Raw genomic sequence first — 21,886 nt, forward strand, 5'->3', positions numbered from 1 at the left:
ACGCACAATTTATATTGCTAATGTATGTGATTGCCCTCGGTCCAGATACCCTGGGCGTGATTCACCAACCGGGCCACGCCGCCCCGACGCTGGCACACGACTCTCCGCAGAACGGAGAATCGGCACCATTGGCGGCGGTATGTTTTGACGCGGCGCAGGTCGCGTGCCGCTTTTCGCAGCCAGGCCGCCGATTCTCTGGCCCGGATGGGCCGAGTGGCCGCTCTAAAAAGGCAGAGTCCCGCCTGCGCCGTCCACACCTGGTCGCAGTCGGTGGGAACTCTGTGCGCAGGGTCGGGGGGGGGCGGGAAGCCTATTGTGGGGAGGCCTCCAATGGGGCCTGGCCCACGATCGGGGCCCATCGATTGGCGGGCCGGCCTCTCGCTCCCTGGGCCTATTTTCTTCCGCGCCGGCCCCTGAACTCCCACGCCATGTTGCGTCGGGGCCAGCGCATTGAGGGAGGCCACTGCGCATGTGCAGATCCCGCGGCGCACAGTTCGCACCGGGATGGATGGCTGGAGTGATGTGAACATCTCCAGCGCCCTGCTGGCCCCCTGTAGGGGCCAGAATCTGTATTCCCAGCAGCCCGTTCCAGCCGTTGTGTAATGGGTGTGCATTTCCGACGGCGTGGACACTCTGCCGCCGAATGGGAGAATCCTACCCCCTGGCTCCATTACAAGCTAAGAGATGTTGCACTATCAACTCTGACCTTGCAAGGCAAACGCAGGCAACCTTATAGTCTGATAAACCATGGCTTAGAGTATAATTCCTGCAGTGCAGAAGGCCAGTCGGCCCATTCAGTCTACACTGACCCCCCCATCCGAATGAGCACTCCACTGCCCTATTCCTGTAACCCTGTGCATTGTTAATGGCCAATCCACCTAACCTGCACATCTTAGAATTGTGGGAGAAAGATAACTGGAGCACCCGGAGAAAACCCATGCAGACAGGGGGAGAACGTGTGGGCAAACTCCACACAGACAGACAGTCACCCAAGGCCGGAAGCGAACCTGGGTCCCTGGCAATGTGAGGCAGCAGTGCTAACCACTATGCCACACTAGTTTAAGTTTGCATCAATGTTTTTACCTGTTTTTCAACCAGATGCTCCCATTTCTTACAGTTAAAACTTTAATTCCTAAATTAAAAGTTATATTCTAAAACGTATTATTAACTAGATATTTTCAAGGCTGCATAGTGCAAGAAGGCTGCAGTAATCATACACATTATTCGTTGATAACAACTATTCAGGTATATGCCCTTCATATTCTAGTAATATTTTTGAGTGTTGTTTTTGTGGAGAGAGGTTTTATGTAACAGGAGGGATATTTCGCAAACAATAGCTACAGTACTGAGATGTCTGCTGGCAGTTGCACTACAGCTGTCATTAACCATGGGAAAAGCTCTCTGGTGCCCAAACTTGTCATTTTGGAATGGCATCAGAGAATCTTGGTGAAGCTTTGTTCGATGAACATAACAATGTAAAACCAATCTCCTAAACACAGTATTAGAGAGATTAATTACAAATATATGATATAAAAATACGAATTTTATTCCCATACCTCACCAATTGCTGCATAAGCCACCTCTGCTGTCATTAGATCCTTGTGTGCAATTGCCATGGCAGCAAGACATGACCACATTGTTTGCTCCTGTTTGTGGGGAGAAAAATACAAGTGGCTTTAGTAGAAATACAATAAATATATTTTGGGTTCAGTTTTAAGTCACATTAGCTCTTTTAATAGGATTGTATAAGATTAATTTACATTTACGTGACCATGATTTTACCCATACAGGTCATGCAGGTTCTACCAATATGCCTATGTCCTATACATATTTTCTAAATGGCTAATTGGGAGACATGCAAATCATTGAAATTGAAACATTATAATATAGCAATTCTTAAAAATGATTTTACATCTCATCAATATCGTTCCATCAACCCAATCACCCACTTTCCTTTTTGTGCTGACTCCTCCTGGGGAATTAAGGCTGGTTCCCCAATCAGGTCGTACTAATTTGGTGCAACATTCACCAGAAGCATTGATTGGGAAAGCGCTGGCCTGGATCTTCTCATTCTCTATCCAAGATTGCCTGATTGAGGAAATTGGGCTATGGCCCCTTATTGCATCATACTCCCTTTGGTAACTTGCTCAAGGATGTGCCTTTACAGTGCGTGTCAACAGTCTATTCTACCATAATAATCTTTAGTGCCACATGTAGGCTTATATTAACACTGCAATGAAGTTACTGAAAAAATCTCCTATGTGGAACATAATACTTCAAGTGATACCCACTAGCCACATATTCCATCATATTTATCTGACCACGGATGCTGCCAGACCCTGCAGTGTTCGCAACATTTCCTGTTTTTATTTCAGATTTCCAGCAACCGCAGTATTTTTATTTTATTCCATCATGGATCATGCGTACTGGCATCAACTGTGGCATCCATGCCATCCCACAAGCTGCCATTGACTATTTCACAGAATCAAAGAATCATTATAGTGCAGAAGGAGGTTATTTGTCCCACTAAGAGTCTGAACTGCTCTCTGAAAACGTATTCTACCGTGCCCCACTCACCTGTCTTATCCCTGTAACCTTACACATTATTTTCAGAAACTCAGCAGCATTTGGTACTAAACACAAATGGGACTTTCCTGGTCTGTGTGGCTCATCCACTCAGTCAATAATCTTGTTGAGTTACAGTATTGGAAAGCTGACAAAAAACTGTGTCATGAATCAATGTTTCAGAACCATACATATAACAAATATAGCACCAAAGTGAAAATTAATATAAATTATTTAATTAATTAATATTAATTATTTTATTGGTGATCTCAACAGATTTTTGTCCTCCTGCTGTCTTAGACATTACTGCTATATTCAGAAAACCATGGATGGCTACAGGTCTTAAACAGCCAGTTCAGATACTGCACTGCAGCACTGTTGTATCAAGTTCCTGCTGCAGCAGGCAAAGGAAGAAAGAAATAAAAATATTTATAAAGAACAGTTGATCATTTTTGCTACACCCAGTACACAGAGGAGACCTTTAACCAATTGTGCTGTTGCAGTATGTTACGATTTGGGATAAAATAAAAAGGGGAATTGGTAAGTGCAGCTGTGAGAAGTGGTGTTTTGATATGTGAATTAGCATACCCGTAAGAAAAGCAAGTGTTGACCTATGTAACTAGGGTAGAACAATGGGTTGTAGGAGAGGTGACTTCAAGGTGGAGAGATAAGGAAATTGGCACTTATGTGCTAAAAGCCAGGTCTACAGGGTGGATAACACCAAAGGGAAAGAATGATATATCCACAGCACAATAACTGAAGAAAGGTGCACAGTAGAAGCAGCTACCATCACAGCAACACCCAGCTGCAGAAAACAGTCTCCCCTGAAAACAAGTTGGGCGCGATTCAGCAGACAAATGCTAGAGACCGCTTTTGGGCACGTTTGGTGGGGTGTTTCTCAATGGTTGCAGCCCTGCTATTCAACTGCACATTGCTCACCAGCAGGAACGGTTTCTCGCAGATCAGGGTGCCATTTTGACAGGCAGCCTCAATCTTCCTCCCTGCCTTTCAGGCTTCCCCCACCAGCTTCATCCCCCCCACCCGCCCCCAATCTTATCAAGGCCCCTGGAACCTCCCCCACACACACCCTCTCAAATGAGCAAGGTCCCCAAGGTCCAAATCCTGGCAGTGCCCTGGCACCGACATCCAGGCTGTGCCAAGGAGACAGTGCAGGGTGCCTGGGTGGCTTTGCCATGATGCTAGGCTGGCAGTGCAAAGATCCACGTGATGTTTACGGTGGACAAGCCACTTAGCTTTGTCATCGTGTTTTTGGCTATTCTTGAAATTGGCTTTTTTCTCAATTCTCAAAACCAATACTCTCCCTTTAAGATTTATGAAATTAGTATATGCAATACTTGTAGGCTTGGACTGAAATGGAGGACAGACTTTGAAAAGACAAAAGAATATTGAAATAATAAGCATGTCAATGGTTTTGGCAGGACAGTAGTGTACTAATGTTCTGATATTTCACATTTTTATCTGCATTTATGAGGGGATTAATTTTCCCCTTCCCCTTTCTTTCCATCTCTCTTTCTCGGTCTCTCTCACATCACCTTTCCCCTTGTCCATCTCTTCAATTTTCCCTCCCATTTAATCTCCTTATCCCTCATCCTCTCTGTGATCTTCCCTCTCCTTTATTCTTTGCCATTCATGGGTTGGGAATAGAAGCAGGTAAAGTTATTATGTACATTGTCATGCCAGTAATTTTGAATGGGCTGCTTGCTTTTAATAGTTTAACTGTGGAATTATTTTATGGAACAACAAGATAGTTAAACAAAGATTATTTAAGATAGCATCCAGATGTTCTATTGGAAATGTTAGCTTCATGCCATGGCCTTCCTTTTCCATCCACATATCTCTCTTTCTCTCATTTTTCTCTCTCTTATTACTCTGATGGCAGCCATGTTTACAGAACATATTAATTGTTTTTCTACAAATTGATGTTCTTTATGAATTCTGGAAAGAGAAATGGGGTAGGTGATGGAACGATACATGAAAAGGTGGCATTGATTTGCGGGATCTTCACAAATTTTAAGCAACACTGGCTCAATTTACACAATTTTCTCCAGCTTTATTGCCTCATTGATTATTTTAAATGCACTGAAATAGTTTTTAAACATATATTTAGTCAGTCAGATTTTTGTGGTGATGTAAATTTTCTTTTAGTTTGCTAACTATTCATTTATATGTGATGTTTTTTATGAGCAAGCAATGTACCCGCAATTAATTTCTGATTGGACAAAAGTTTTAATTCAATGGAATTTAAAGGGTCTTGTACCTAAAGGTCTGCCTGAGGTCCCCTTTTCATGCGGTTTCCTGGCACTGGCATACATCAGCCAAAAAATGGAGCATCATTCATCCCTATTTCGTCTTGCATGTAATAATGAAGCTGCAGTTTGCTTCAATTCGGAGCTTCAATTCCCTTCCCCATTCCTGTTCCGAACATACAGTGGGACTGAAATGTTATTGCTTTCACAGTCCAGTGCACTCTATCTGTACCCAAGGTATACTGGACATTAAATATGGTTACATGAGGCGCAATTCTCCCAAATGGGTACAAAGTCCTCTAGCGAGCGCGTTTAGCCGTGTGTTTCCCTGCGCTCACAGTGCAGAGACGCACATGGCTATTCAACGTGATTCGCATTGAATAGGGGGCCTGAAAGGAAATGTGCGGCGCAGTCCCATTTTGTACAGTGGAGGGTTCCACTCACTGGAACTCCCCATTGTAGCGACAAATCGCAACGGCATTTTCAAATGGTGGAGGGTCCCCGGCCCTCCCGCACTCCGCCAGCATCTACACCAGGCACGTTCACAAGCAAGCAAAAATGGCAGTTTGGCCCCTTGGTTCAATCAACCTGGCAGTGCCCACGCCAGCTGGCAATACCACCTGGGAACCTTGACAGTGCCAGGCTGGCACTGCCAGGGTACCCAGGTGGCACCAGTACCAGGGCATCACCCTGAGCTGGGGGTGCCCTTCGTGGATGTTGGGGGAGATTCCGGGGGGGGGGACGGGGGGACGACCCTCCCATTGTGCATTCGGGGGGTGGGGGTGTTAAGAGATTGTTTCGGGCCTCCGTGATCGGGATACTATTCTCGCTACACTGGGGAATTCCGGCGCGCAGAGATCCCTAGTTTACAAAACGGAGCTATGTGCAGTCTCGGCCGCATGTTTCCCGCTGAGGCCCCTTACAGAACACGAGTCGCATTAAATAGCCATGTGTTTCTTGGCGCTGTGAGCCGGGAAACACGCAGCTAAACACACTCGCCATGGGACTTTGTTCCCATTTAGTTGAATCGAGCCCTACAGTATCCAAGTGTGGCAAGTTTGCCGCAAAATAATATTTCTTAGCATGCTTTTTAAAAAAAAGTAATCTTGTCTCAACACTGTGAATGCACAAAGCTAGACTTAGAAAACCAGCTACATTAAGTTTTCAACAGCTGTAAGGACTGGGTAATGATTATAGGAGTTATTCTGTCAGTTAACTAATTTTCTCAGGGACCACTGATCCTATCTCCATCAAAGAAAATCCAGTTTTACTGCAGAACTATTAGCTACATCCAAGAAATAGGGTTAACACTGAAGTCTTGGTCAAGTAAACAAACAAAAAAAACATAATTAACAGGGATGTAAAGCTCATTATGCTGGCGTCTGTCAGATGGGGGTCAATTATCCTGTCTGCATACTACAGTTTGAAATTATTAGTGTCCTATTTTAAAGTGGACAGAACTCCAAAAATTGAGCACTGTTGATAAAAAATGTAATACCAACAGATTGTGTGCTGCTCTGCATTATCTATAACCAGATTTTGTTTGGGTGAAGCAGAGGTCATAAGGGTTGCAGTATTTGTGAGTTATTTATGTACAGAGAAAAATAAATCAAAATACATTTGTTCAGTTTTATCTTCCCAGTGTATTACTTCACAACATAATTAGTCAGTTTTACATACACATTTAATGTAATTAAAAAATAATGAACAGCACTTAAAAAGCCAACAATGTACACAAATTAATATTCAGTGACATTCTTCTTTATCGTTTGAGCGAAGCAGATCACCTGCCTTTCGTAGAACCTCTTCAATTATCAATGCATCGATTTCATAGTGTTGCGAAAAACAGCAATAATTATTGGTGGGGGCGGTGTGGGTGGGTGAATTTAACTTGGGCTGGATGATGTAAACAGGGTGGCAATGGACTGAAGATGGCTCACTGTCCATTTACGAGGTGCACCGAGCTTTCCCACTATCAAAGGGGCTTTCTGCAGGTCATCCATAGAATCTGGCTGTCTCAGGTAGTAGATTTGATATGCAAAGCAAGTTCCTAAGACACACATCGATAGAATCCCTAAAGTGCGGGAAGCCACTTGTCCATCAAGTCTGCACCGATCCACTGAAAAACCACGCTACCTAAGCCCATTTCCCCACCCTAGCCCCATGCATTGATCATGGCCAATCCACTGAAACAGCACATCTTTGGACTGTGGGAGAAGCCAGAGCACCCACAGGAAACTTACGCAGACACGAGAGAGAATGTGCAAACTCCACACAGTCACCCAAGGCTGGAATTGAAAGAGTCGCTGGAGCTGTGAGGCAGCAATGCTAACCACTGTGCCACATAGGACCCCAACTACAATTTTGCTGGACAACCCGAGGAGATCATTGCGTTGTATGAAAGACTTACTGCTACTGCAGAAGAGGTCCAAAAAAGTAAATGTAAAATTATTTTTGTGCAGTCTGAGGATTAAAACCTTCTTGATGGCTAGGATGAATTCCAAACTACCTGATATTGAACAGGTCCAGTGCTACTGAGATGCAGTGGGGTGGGGGTGCTAAGAGTGCCTAAGCATTGTCAAGGACTTCTTGCTGGAAAGTAGGCATTTAGGTGTGACAGCAAAAAAATGCGCTCAACTATAATAGCCTCCACAGCCAAATAAACTGCTGACATTGGCAAAGATCAGACATAAAAATAAACATTAGAAGCAAGGTATCAAAAGGCAGGGTGGAATTAATCATTGGGGTTAAAATTTATCTTGGGCAGGAGTAGAAAATGAAGGCTAATGAATCATTAGCCGGCTTTACACCCAATCCAATTTTTTTTCTCATTTAATTCAACTGAAAAAATATCAGTACATTGCTATTGCCTGCTTTGCACTACTACCCAAAACTAATTTGCATCCCTACAGGAGTGCCGAGAAGAAAACATGACTGCTATAAATTATAATTATTGGGAACACTCTTGACTTTGCCAGTATTTTGCAAAAGAACTTCTAGCCCCAGCATTAATCCCCAACAGATAATTCCCTGATAAATTTGCAATAATTAACCTCCGACTGACCTCGCTCTAATAACTTACATTAACAATTATAGTTATTGCCAGGAGAAAATGGACTCAAAGAATAATAAATATGAAACTGTATAGACATTACAAAATATAGAGATATCTGGGAGTGAGTTTAAAGCTACAAAACCAGTGTTATGATTCAGATGACTACCCAAGCATTCTCTCATGGTTTATAGTTTCACTTGAACTGCAAAATTAAATTACTGCCTTGTAATCACTTCCAGGCAGTGTAAATGGTAATCATGACCAACTTTCATTTCAGACTAATATCTTTACAAAACCAACAGCTCGCTGGTGTTTACAGGGCGACAATTATATAGATTTTTGTTGTTCTGTGGGCATTAAAACGTTAATTACAGTGCTTGGAATTCTGTGGAAATACGTTGAATATTCTCTGCTCATATTTAGAGCAACACCTAATTTCTGATAGTATGACTGACATTGACATAGTTTAAATCTAGCTAACAGCACTCTCCATTAAAGCAGAGAACTACATGGTATGAAACATCTACTCCTCCTTCAGAGTTTTACTCTGCAACTTCATTCAGAACTATGTGGAGATAAACGATACGGGGGAGTTTTTGGCAGCTACAGTATGGGAGGCGTTGAGGCAGTGGTGAGAGGGGAGTTTATTTCGAAACAGGCACACAAGGAAAAGGCGGAGATGGACAGGTAGTGGAGGAGATTCTCCAGGTGGAGAGGAGGTACTCAGAAGCCCCGGAGATGGGGCTGTTGAAGGAACGGCAGAAGCTGAGATGGAATGCTATCTAGGGGGAAGGCGGTGGGGCAGCTGAGAAGGGCGGTGTACGAATATGAGGAGAAGGCTAGCAGGATGCTAGCACACCAGTTGAGGAGGCGAGAGGCAGTGAGGGAGATTGGGAAAGAGCTCATGGAATGGAAGGCAGCCCCGATAGGAGAGGTGAAGTGAAAGTGGGAGGAATACGATCTTGGACCCGGTAGGGGTATTCAAGGACTTTATTGCAGATTATACGAGTCGGAATCCCAGCTGGGGCGGAGGCGATGAGGCATTTTTTTTTTTTAAAAGAGGGATTAGAGTTTCTGAGGGTGAAAGAAGAGCTGGTGGAGAGCCTAGGGGCTCCAATTGGGCTGGTTGAAGTGATGGAGGGGTTGGAGGCAATACAGTCGTGCAAGGCCTCGGGGCCGGAAGGGTACCCTGTGGAGATTTACAAAAAGTTCTTGGGTGTGCTGGGGCCCCTGTTGGTAAGGGCGTTTGATGAGGCTAGAGAGCGAGGAATGCTCCCCCCCCCCCCCCCCCCCCCGGGTGATGTCACAGGCCTCGATTTCTCTCATCCTGAAGTGGGATAAGGACCTGGAACAATGTGGGTCGTACAGGCCAAATCTCCCTTCTAAATGTAGATGTCAAGCTATCGGCCAAGATCTTGGCCTCGGGGATAGAGGATTGTGTGCTGGGGTGATGGGGGAGGACCAGGATTTTGTGGACTGGCTACGGTTGCTGTACCAGGCATTGGCGTCGAGTGTGTGGACGAACCGGGTCAGCTCGGATTATTTTAGGCTGCACCGGGGAAGTGGCAGGGACGTCCATTCTCCACACTGCTGTTTACCTTGGCTATAGAGCCACTGGCAATGGCACTGAGAGCATCAAAGGACTGGCAGGGGACAGAACGGCGGGGCTGGGGAGGGGTGGGTCTCGCTATATGTGGACAACCCGCTGGGGGGCATTGGAGGGATTATGGAGATCTTGGAGGAATTCGGCCGGTTTTAATGATATAAATTGAATATGGTTAAAAGCGAGGTCTTTCTGATTCAAGCATGGGGACAGGAGAGGAGATGCCGTTCAAGGTGGTGGGAGGGAGCTTCGGTATTTGGGCATCCAGGTGGCTGGGGAGTGGGAGCAGCTGAATAAGCTGAATCTGGCTCGGTTGGTGAGTAGATGAAAGGGGACTTAAGAAGGTGGGATATGCTCCCGTTGTCACTGGTAGGGAGGGTGCAGACGGTGAAGATGAGTTCTCCTGAGGTTTTTGTTTATATTTCAGTGCTTGCCTATTTTTGTCCCCAAGGCTTTCTTTAAGAGGATGAATGCGATGATTTCAGGGTTTGTGTGGATGGGTAAAACCTCACGGGTAAAGAGGATGCTGCTGGAGCGGGGTCGAGGGGAGGAAGCCTGGCCCTACCGAATTTTAGAAACTACTATTGGACGGCGAACATAGCAATGGTCAGGAAGTGGGGGAGGGGTGGGAGTGGGAGAGGGTAGAGGCAGCCTCACGTAGGGGCACAAGTTTAGGGGCACTGTTAACGGCACCTCAGTCGTTCTCGCCAGCTCAGTATTCCACAGGCCCGGTAGTAGTGGCTTCCCTGAGAGTGTGCGGACAGTGCGGAAGCATATGGGGTAGAGGGCGTTGGTATGGTCACCAATTTGTGGCAACCACCAGTTTGCACCAGGAGGTGTGGGGAGGCTTCGGGGGTGGCAGCGAGCTGGGATCGAGCAGTTTGGGGACTTGTTTATCGATAGGGGCTTTCCATCTTTGGAGGAATTGGAGGAGGAGTTCTAACTACCTGGTGGGAATGGGTTCGGTTACTTGCAGGTGAGGGACTGCACCTACCACCCCAGGGGGCACAGGACAAGGTAGTGTCGAAATTGGGAGTGGGGGAGGGGAAGGTCTCGGAAATTTATAAAGAGCTCATGGAATGGAAGGAAGCCCGAATAGGAGAGGTGAAGCGAAAGTGGAAGTACTGGGCAGGGAATTAGAGGCGGGGTTTTGGGAAGATGACCGGAGTAGAGTCAACGTGCCTTTGTCATGTGCCAGGCTTAACCTGATACAATTCAAGATTGTCCACAGGGAACATATGACTGTGGCCCGGAGGAGCAGATTCTTTGCAGGGGTGGAGGACAGGTGTGGGTGGTGTGCGGGAGGGCCCGCAAATCATGTCCACATGTTTTGGCTTAGGGGATTTTGGCAGGGATTTGCCGATATCACGTCAAAGGTATTGAAGGTACGGGTGGTTCCAAGTCCAGAGGTTGCGATTTTTGGTGTGTCAGAAGACCTGGGAGTCCAGGTATGACAGAGGCTGATGTTTTGGCCTTTGCCTCCCTGGTAACCTGGAGACGGATCTTATTGACGTGGAGGGACTCGGAACCCCCAAAATCGGGGGCATGGGTCAGTAACATGGCCGGGTTTCTCAGGCTTGAGAATATCAAGTTCACCCTGAGAGGATCGATGCTAGAGTTTGCCTGGAAGTGGCAACCGTTTATCGACAACTTCTTTGGGGAAAACTAAGCTGTCAGCAGGGGGGTGGGGGTGTAAAAGGAAACAGGGAGGCAGTCGGGGTTGGATGAGGTGGGAAACAGTGGGAAAGGGGAATGGGGAATTGTGTATGTATGTATGTAAGCCATGTTGGCTGGGTTTGGTTGTTATTTACATTATTGTTTTTCCTTTTAAAAATTGTTAAAATTATATCTGCCTCAATAAAAATATTTTTAAAAAAATGCAACTTCTTTGGAGTGACAATCAGCATCGATTATGGGCGGGAGCAGTCGGGTCGATAGTGGCCTCGGGTTGGGGAGGTCGGGCCTGCGGGGAGGAGAGGTCAGGCCTGCAGGGAGGGGGGTACCCCTTGGTGGGGTTGGGGAACACCTTGGGATAAGGGCGGTTGGTTTTGGAGGGGGGAGAAGAATATCAATCTGGGTCTTTACAGTAATTATCCATAAGTTAGAAGAGGTTTTAATTCTTCTAACTTTTTTTAAGTAACTATTGGTATAACCTTGTCAGAACCATGTGAAGTTTGTTATCTAAATCACATTTTCAGATGGTTCCCAGTAGCACCCTCCCTCCCTGCCAAGTTACGGGATTGTTTCCTCAGGAGACCTTAAAAGAAAATGCATTGATACATACAGCTGTAATTAAACTTCCCCGAACTGAATTAATATTCTACAATTTATATTACCTTTTCGAACAACGATTGTTCAGGATGTAGCTTTGAAACTTCTGGAGAAAACTGGAACTCCAGTGAAACATGAATGTTAAAGGCCTGGTTATACAAGCTTCCATAGCACTTTCTCAGGCAAATATTATGCATACTATACTACACAGTAACTTAGTTTTTGAACTTGTGTAAACCTGGCATGTACTTGCATGTATAAAAACTACTGTTGATCTTTGTGGAGTCAGGTATCAGTAATGATGTACTTTAATAATTTGAAAAGCTGCTCAGGTATAAAGAAAGAAAATCAAAGAAACAAATATCATAACACACATGAAAAAATGTGAAATAAGGCAAGGAAAAATCTACTTTCAGTCATAAGCAAACTCACCTCCTCAGGTGTTGTTGTCTAAATGGCAGAAAGAAAAGCAAAATTGAAAGAGGTAGTTTAATGAAAGAAAGTTGCAACAACAGTAAACAAGTAAATCAGATACACAAGTTGCAAAGTGAAAGCTCATTGAAAAACTGTAAATCAGGGAAATGTTTTATACATTGAACAAAACTTGCATAGCATTAAGCAGTTAGATAAGCGATAGCACAGACGGATATAAAACTGTATTTAACATTGTGCTTCAGTAGCTCTTTCTTGTACCTTTTCAAATTTACTTTTAAATGTCAGCAGCCTCATCAGTGTCACGGAAAGGACAATAGCACTTTAATAAAAAATAGCTAAGCCATTTGCTAATACTGTGTACTTTGGTTCTCATTACTCTGGTATAAATAGCAATATTTTCTCTGTGACAGATATTTGAAATCTTTCTTCACTAATGTGGAATTAATACATGCTTATAGATAATTTGTGCCTTTATGATACTTAGAAAAATATAAATAGGTCAAACAACTGTCATAATTAGATCAACGGTACATTTACACGACCACAATTTGAAATGAGATGACATTGTCATGGTCATGGGTACGGAATTTATGCCAGTCTGGTCAATATTAAATTTCCGTCTGAAATAAGAAGGACATTTCCTACATCACATTTCCCGCACCATTGGGGGGAGGGGGAGATTTTCCAGCCACACTTGCCAGTAAGATCTTCCGTTCCCACCAACAGTGAACTCCATTGATAGAGGCAGGGCCCGAAGATCCAGCCTCTGGCCAATGGCAGGTCATGTCCCGACGAGAAACACGCTGCGAGGGGCGTGGAAAATTCTCGCTCCCCATCGGTTCTGTGAACATCCAACACTAATTGTAGACAAATTAGAGTAGCTGTGTCCCTGTATAGATTTATATTACACTTGTAATTATAATGGAAAATAGCAGGGCACCTTGAAGATAACAAAGGGGCTTGCAGTGATGTTACATGATGTTGGTACTTGGGAACAACACCATCGCCTCCAGGTTCCCCTCCAATCACACACCATCCTCACTTGGAAATATATTGGTGTTCCTTTGTCGTTGCTGGATTAAACTCCTGGAATTCCCAAACTAAAAGCCCAGTGGGATACCTTTGCCAAATTCACTGCAGCCAACACCACCTTCTCAAAGGCAATTCGGGAAAGGTAATAAATGCTGACCTTTCCAATGATAACCAACGAATGAATAAAAAAAATGATTAAGAATGTTCAATCAGAATTTCAGCCAAACACAAAACAATAAAAAGATGACGCATAAATTACAAAAAGCAATATAAAATCTGCATTAGTTGTTGGTCTTAGTATGCTGGAAAAGAGCTTGAATTAATTCAAAACTGATGAATGATATTCAAATGTTTTATGAGTTATTTGAATTCCAAGATTGTGTGTTAGCCATATAATCTAAATCAGTAAATGTTATATATTTTGCACACAGCTTCTCTTCTATGTGAAAATGTACTTATTTTTGTAACCGCCAATAACAAGTTATCATATCATCACTCACAATGATAATGCTTGTGACAGAAGTAAGGATGTTGTATGTATGCACATTTTAAAGCTATAGAACCAAATATTTGTGGAATTTATGGGAACGGGCAGGGTAGCTGTACAGTCCTCACATGCTTGCTGGGATTTTCTGCAGTGAGTGCTATTTATTTATTTTCTCTGAGATCCACATTCATACTGGGCTCAAATCTGAGAGCTCACCAATGGAGCGGAGCAGAAAGCCGTATCGGACATAGGAAATAGGAGCACGAGTAGATCATTCAGCCCCTTGATCCTGCTCTGCCATTCTAATAGATCTTGGTGAATCTTCTACCTCAATGCCATTTTCCTGCACTATCCCCATACTCTTTGGTATCTTTAATATCTCATATCTATCGATCTCTATCTTGAACATACTCAATGATTGAGCCTCCAAAGCCTTCTGTGGTAGAACATTCAAAAGATTCACCCTCTGAGTGAAGAAATTCCTCCTTATCTCAGTTCTGAAAGGCTTGCCCCTTCTGAGACTGTGTCCCTTCGTTAGAGATCTTCCCCAGCCACGGAAATCAGCCTGGCTGCATCTACCCTGTTTAGCCCTGTAAGAATGTTGTATGCTTCAATGGGATCACCTCTCATTCTTTTAAACTATAGAGTTAATAGGGTCAGTCTCCATAGTCTCTCCTCATACGAAAAGCGCAGGGATCAGTCTGGAGTACCTTTATGCACTCCCTCAAAGGAAGTATATCCATCCTTAGGTAAGGACACTAAAACAGTGCACAATACTCCAGGTGCCGTCACAGCAAGGCACGAGAAAATTGCAGGAAGACGTATTTACTCCTGTACTCAAATCTTCTTGCAATAAAGGCCAACATACCATTTACTTTCAGAATTGCTTGGGTTACCTGAACATCAGCTTTCAATGACTTATGAATGCCCAGATCCCTTCAGATATCATCACTTCCCAATGCCTCTGCATTTAAGAAATACTGTGCATTTCTGTATTTCCTTTTTTTTCTTAAAAGTATTTTTATTGGAGTTTTAACAAAATATCAAAGTTAACACAAGACAGAACAAGCAGAGAATAAAGAAAAAATAGCAACAATCGAAACAGCATATTATTTACAGGTTGTCACAACATCTGTGACCCTAGTCCCCACGGTCGTGTTTCCTTATTTATTTATTTATTTATTATGTTTTCATTGAGTTTTTGATATACAAAACAGATATAAATATGAACAAACAGTCAGAGATTAAAAGAGAGAAAGAAAAAAGTAAAACTGAAACTATTTACACTTAGATCGGCTTCAGCTATTTACATACATCGCAATTTTGTTTCTTTTTCCTCCTTAAAGTATTTGTGACAATTGTGGTCCCCTGTATTTCACTTCCCACCTGTTTTCTCTTAGCTTTTTTTCCCCCTTAAGTTCAGGTTGTTGCCCCTGCCCTCCTCCCGCTTGTATCTCACGTATCTCTAGTTGGGCTTGGTTGAGTTCCAAGTTACCCTACCGTACCCCCCCCCCCCCCCATCCCAATCTTCTTTACTGTGTTGTGGCTACCCCCTCCTGTTCTTTGGCTTCCATGTTGTTGGCTACAAACAGATCTTCGAACAACCAAGTCAATGGCTCCCTCATTTTGTGGAAGCCTTCTACCGATCCCCGGATTGCAAATTTAATTTTCACCATTTAGAGAAATTCAGTTTTGGGTGGTGCTGCTGACTGCCAGTCGAGCTAGATTCTCCGGCAGCCGATTAGGGAGGCAAAGGCAAGGGCGTCGGCCCTCCTCCCCATGAAGAGATCTGGCTGTTCTGATACCCCGAAGACTGCTACTCTCGGGCATGGCTCCACCCTTATCCCTACCATCTTGGGCATTGCCTCGAAGAAGGCTGTCCAATACCCAGCAAGTCTGGGGCAAGACCAGAACATGTGGGCATACTGGCCGCCTTGGCAACGTTCGCATCAATCCTCCACTTCAGGGTAGAAATAGCTCATTTGGGTTTTGATTAAGTGGGCTCTTTGTACCACACTTAACTGCATTAGACTTAGCCTTGCGCGTGTAGAGGTGGAGTCGACCCTGTGCAGTGCTTTGCTCCAGAGTCCCCACCCTATTTCAAGTCCCAAGTCCTCCTCCCAATTCTTCCTTGTCTCATCCAGTTGGGTGTTGGCCCCCCTTAGCAGTTGACCGTACATGTCACCCTAAGATGCCTGCATCCAATAAGTCCTCTGGCAGTGAATGTTGTGGTGGTCGCGGATACATCCTTGTTTCCCTTCATAGGAAATGTTTGATTTGTAGGTACCCAAGTTTGTTGCTCTCCCATCAGCTGGAATCGTTCTGCAGATTTAACCCGAAATGTTGCCGCAGTTGATTCCACAAGCAGAGTGTTGCTACCACCACTGGGCTCATTGAATATTTATTGGGTGGGAATGGGAGTGCTACCTTCCTTGCTATTTTGCGGGTCCGAGATGCAGCCTTCCCTTTGGTAAATTCAGCCTGGCGCTTGGCCAGGTCTGCCCCAATGTTCTGATAGACCGGATCTTGTGACCTTCCCAGTTACAGTTTTTGCACTGCCTGGCCCAATGCAGGATTCTTTCCCGGTCTTTGCAATTATCGTACTCAGCTGTTCCCTGGTTTTGGGCTTTGGTCGGAGAGCCTGGTGCGCTCTGTCGATTTCTGGTGGGTTGGGGAAGGTATCCCTTCGCCAAGTATCCAGCATTTGGATCACATAATCTGTGGGGTTCCTATCTTCAATCCCCTCCAGTAGGCCCATGATTTGTCGATTTTGCTGCCTCGATCGGTTCTCCTGGTGCTCGACTTTGCCCCTCAGGTTTGCCTTGTGTCATGACCAGCCTTACCACCTCCTTTTCCATGGCGATGATTCAGTCGACCTGGTCAGTTGCAGCCCTTTCCAGATCTTTAATTGTTGCCTTCTGGGCTTCCAGTCACTTTTTGGCTTTGTCCAGGGCCACCTGCACGGTCGCCAGAGCTTTGGTCACCGCACCCTTCACCGAGCTTGTATGTCCGATTTGGTTTCTTCTTGATGTTCCCTCACTTGTCTCAAGAGAAACATCCTCCACCCATCCGCTGGTGTGTTTGTGTATGGGGGTGGGGGCTTCTCTTGTAGCGGGTCAGTCCCTCTTGCTCTGGCAAAGTCAGAGTTTCGCTGTCTTGTGTGTCGGCCATTTAGGTCGTTTGCTGTTTGTCCACGGTTTGTCCACTCCTGATCTCCACTCATCCTCTGGACTAGCTGTTGCTTGGCATCCTTTCCTCTTTCTGTGTTGTTTGTGATGTGGGGATGAGTGGTCGATTTTCGGGCAAAAAGTGCCTAATTTACAGGTTCACGGGAGAAGAGCCACCTGATGTGCGACTTTTCAACACATCCCCGTCACTGAAAGTCGCATTTCTGTATTTCCTACTGAAGTGGATAACTTCTCATTTTTCCACAGAATATTACATCTGTCATGTTGCCCACTCACTTAGCTTTTCTAAATCCCCTTGAAGCCTATTTGCATCTTCCTCAGAACTCAGATTCCCACCTAGTTTTTTTTTAATTTAGAGTACCCAATTATTTTTTCCAATTGAGGGGCAATTTAGCATGGCCAATCCACCTAACCTGCACATCTTTGGGTTGTGGGGGCGAAACCCACGCAGACACGGGGAGAATGTGCAAACTCCACACAGACAGTGACCCAGGGCCGGGATTCGAACCCGGATCCTCAGCGCTGTGGGCAGCAATGCTAACCACTGTGCCACCCCGATTCCCACCTAGTTTAGTGTCATCAGCAAATTTGGAAATATTACATTTGATCTCCACATCCAAATCATTGATATAGGTTATGAATAGCTTTGGTCCAAGGTCTTTTCCTTGCAGTACCCCGCTGGTCACAGCCTGCCAACCTGAAAATGACCCATTTATTCTTACTTTCTGTCCATGAACAAATTTTCAATCCATGTCAGTATTGTACCCTCAATCCCACACACTCTAATTTTACTTACTAACTTCCTGTATGGGGCATTATCAAAAAAAGCCTTCTCAAAATCCAAATACACCACATCCACTGGTTCCCCTTTTCTATTCTGCTAGTCATGTCCTCAAAAATCTCATGTTTCTCAAACATGATTTCCCTTTCATAAATTCTTGCTGACTCTTCCCAATCCTAACATTATTTTTGAAGTGTCCAGTTATCGCATCCTTTACAATAGATTATAGCATTTTCCCTACTAATGAAGACAAGCTAACAGTTCTGTAGTTCACTGTTTTCTCTCTCCCTCATTTTTTGCTATTTTCCAAACTAGCATAGTGGTTAGCATTGTTGCTTCACAGCTCCAAGGTCCCAGGTTCGATTCCCGGCTTGGGTCACTGTCTGTGCGGAGTCTGCACGTTCTCCCCGTGTGTGCGTGGGTTTCCTCCAAGTGCTCCGGTTTCCTCCCACAGTCCAAAGATGTGCATGTTAGGTGGGTTGGCCATGCAAAATTGCAGCAGGGTAGCACAGTGGTTAGCACAATTGATTCACAGCTCCAGGGTCCTAGGTTTTATTATTAATAAAATCTTAAATTACCCAAGCATCGAAAGACAAATGGGAAAACTACTCACTAACCAATCAACCAATATGTATTGAATACATACTTCGGTTCTGTCTTCACAAATGGGGACACAAATCAGATCCCAGAAATGTTGGAGAATGAAAGGTTCAGTGAGTGGGAAGACTGAGGGAGATCAACATTAGTAGAGAAATGGTGCTAGGAAAACAGATGGGATTGTAGGTGGATAAATCCCCAGGGCCTGATAATCTGCATCCCAGAGTTCTTAAGGAGGTAGCTCTGGAAATAGTGGATGCATTGGTGGTCATCTTCCAGGATTCTATAGACTCTGGAACTGTCCCTGCAGATTGGAGGGTAGCTCATGTCACTCCGATATTCAAAAAAGGAGGTAGAGAGAATGCGGGAAATTATAGACCAGTAAGCCTAACATCGGTAGTGGGGAAAATGCTTGAATCCATTATCAAGGACTTTATAGCGGAACATTTAGAAAGCAGTGGCAGAATCAGTCAGAAGCAGCATGGATTTATGAAGGGAAAATCATGCTTGACAAACCTGTTGGAATTCTTTGAAGAGGTAACCAGTACAGTCGACAAGGGGGAGCCAGTCGATGTGGTATATTTGGACTTTCAGAAGGAGTTTGACAAAGTTCCGCATAAGAGATTATTGTGCAAAATTAAAGCGCATGGGACTGGGGGAATGTATTGAAGTGGATATAAAACTGGTTGGCAGAGAGGAAACAAAGAGTAGGGATTAATGGGTCCTATTCAAATTGGCAGGCAGTAACTAGTGGAGTACCACAGGTATTGGTGCTGGGACTTCAGCCATTCACAATATATATTAATGATTTGGATGAGGGAACAAAATGTAACCTCTCAAAGTTTGCAGATGATACCAAAATAGTAGGGAGGGTGAATTGTGACAACGATGCATGGATCCTACAGCAAGATCTGGACAGGTCAGGGCGAGTGGGCAAACCAATGGTAGATGCAGTATAATTTGGATAAGTGTGAGGTTATTGATTTTGGAAGCAAAAACGGGAAGGCAGATTACTACCTGAATGATTGTAAATTGGGAGAGGGGAGTGTGCAGCGGGACCTGGGTGTCCTTGCTAAAACTTTGAATATATTCAAGAGGCAGCTGGATATAGCACTTGGGGAGAAATCAGGATTAGGCTATTGAGTTGGATGATCAGCCATGATCGTGATGAATGGTGGAGCAGGCTCGAAGGGCCAAAAGGCCTCCTCCTATCTTCTATGTATCTATGTAACCACCTTTTTTTCTGTGGTGCACACTTTTGAGATTTTTTTCACAACGCAGGCGGTCTGCTGTGGAACCGGGCTTTGGATAGCTCTTTTCGGTGCTGCTATCTGTCTCTGGATTTTCCTCTCGTCTCCTCTTTTAGATGCTGCTGTCTGTTTCCAGGCCCTCTTCCCTCTCGCTCTTTTAGATGCTGCTGTCTGTTACCAAGCCCTCTTCTTTCTCGCTAGTTTAGATGCTGCTGTCTGTTACCAAGTCCTCTTCTCTCTTGCTTGTTTAGATGCTGCTGTCTGTTACCAAGCCCTCTTCTCTTGCTCTTTTAGGACTGTAGTCGGTCTGTATCCACCAAAGATGCAGGGTCAAATGGTTAAAACTACTGCTCGTACAAGGCATGACAAAGCCATAAAAGCTGTTCCATCCATCACATAGTTGCTGATTAGAGCACACATAACACAATGCAATAAAAACTGGATGGGCTTGGATCTGAATTTTGTTGAATCTGGAAGATGAGAAATGCCAAACAGATGAATTGCCTTGTGACTGACAAGGATTTAAAAAGCTAGAGTGAGCACTGACAGTTAAACCCTTCTCCCAGTCCCTCATTCACTTTGTCTCTGAACCCTATTTCTCCCTCAACCTTTTGATTATCAACCCATCTCTCTCTTTTTCTTACTCTGAACCATCTCTCTCTCGCTCTCTTTTGCACTCCCTCCCCCATGCTCTCACTGCCAGTTTCCCTCAAGCATGCTGATTTACTTTCAAAATTCAACTTGCATAGAAAAAATGAATTAGGTTGAAGGTAGAAACTATCTTGGTGTATGTATGTGTAAAATATATTTTTTAAATCTTATATCTCTACATGTACACACTCCCAAAGCTTTTCCATTGTGATGTACACACTCCCAAAGCTTTTCCATTGTAAGTGCTCATGTCCATATTTCAGTTAACAAATGAAATTTTAAGGTAATCTAATCACCATCTTGATTTATCTCCCGGCAAACTTGAGGCTGAAATGTGAGAGTGCAACTCCATCAGTGCAGTATAGCTTCTGTCCGCCCAAAGCAGAAGCAACAGACCCTGCTTCAAATTTCATGGGTAGGGTCACTTGCATGGTCACCTGCAAGTGAGATTCACTGCCCTATCCGGCAGTAGATATTGGGGTGGCCCACTGCTGCCCCAGTAGAGGGACCCAGATGTCCAATTGTGACTGAACATTCTGCTGCTTTGAAAGACGGTATCCTTTGTTTAAGAGTGAGTTGAAGAAAAATGTCATTGGGGAATTCTCTACCCCAGAGGGCTGTGGATGTCCAGTCGATGAGTATATTCAAGATTGAGATTGATGAATTTTTGGGCACTAACAAAATCAAGGGAATTGAGAACAGGGTTTTTGTTTATTCGTTTATGGGATCTGGGTGTCACTAGCAAGACAGCATTTGTTGCCCATTCCTAATTACCCTTGAACTGAGTGGCTTTCTGGGCCATTGCAGAGGACAGGCAAGAGGCAACTATATTACATGGATCTGGAGTCATACGTAAGCCAGACTGGATAAGGGCGGCAAATTTCCTTCCTTAAAGGACATTAGCCAACCAGATTCCAACAATCGATAGTTTCATGGTCACCATTACTGAGATTAACTTTATAATTCTAGATTTATTAATTGAACATAAATTTAAATTCCATTCCAGGGTGGGGTTGTATTGAATGATGCAGCAGGCTCAAGACCCTCAGTCTACTCGCGCTCTTATTTCTTATGTTCAATACAAGCTATTTATCCTTGTCCCGCGAGCTTTTCAAATATATCAATGGAACTCTTGCTGAGAGCTAGGTAAGGCCTTATGAGGTTGTACTGAGCAAACTTTCTGTGTAGCCTGTGAATTTCCCCCAGGTAGACCCTCCTTGACACATGTGGGTGGATTGATGAATTTCTCACTTCCCCTACCACATTAGCTCCCTATCAAACTTGATCCCTCAACCACACCACTTTCCCATACAATTTTCTGGACATTTTGCATAGGGTGGAGTACTGATGGAATTAGTTCCACTTCAATTTAAATTATTTTGTGAGTGATCCATCCATTTTCCACTCTTCTCACTGCTTTAAATTTCAGGATCTTAGATTTTAATATCTTTCGTTAATTTAAAACGGATAAATTAATGGACATATAATTTATCAAAAGTGTATATGCATTTTAAGTTTGGATTTTGCTGCAATAGTATCTTCTGTGTGGTCTCTCAATGGTTTTTTTTGTTTGATTCAGCATCTTTAGACAATTTACAGAGGAATTGTTTTCTCTGAAACTTGCACTAGCATACTGGAAAAAAATGATTCCAGGAGGGAGGTAATATCCAAGTTGCTTGAAAATCAAATATTGCTTTTTATCAG

At 44.1% G+C, this 21,886-nt stretch overlaps 1 protein-coding gene across 7 annotated transcripts in view; it reads right to left on the bottom strand.

Annotated features, from left to right (window-relative positions):
- The window catches only part of ift80 (intraflagellar transport 80 homolog (Chlamydomonas)), a 335,512-nt gene that overhangs the window by 24,288 nt on the left and 289,338 nt on the right, over window positions 1-21,886 (bottom strand). For 6 of the 7 annotated variants that reach the window (XM_038815169.1, XM_038815171.1, XM_038815170.1 and 3 more), the window contains 2 exons: window positions 12,194-12,211; window positions 1,557-1,646 (listed from right to left, as the gene is read on the bottom strand). In XM_038815169.1, the coding sequence (XP_038671097.1) occupies window positions 1,557-1,646; window positions 12,194-12,211 (108 nt within the window). The remainder of the gene's footprint in view (window positions 1-1,556; window positions 1,647-12,193; window positions 12,212-21,886) is intronic. The other variant, XM_038815172.1, reaches the window with a different exon arrangement.

This window comes from Scyliorhinus canicula, chromosome 13, assembly GCF_902713615.1.
Source record: "Scyliorhinus canicula chromosome 13, sScyCan1.1, whole genome shotgun sequence".
In the NCBI taxonomy this organism is placed as follows: Eukaryota; Metazoa; Chordata; class Chondrichthyes; order Carcharhiniformes; family Scyliorhinidae; genus Scyliorhinus; species Scyliorhinus canicula.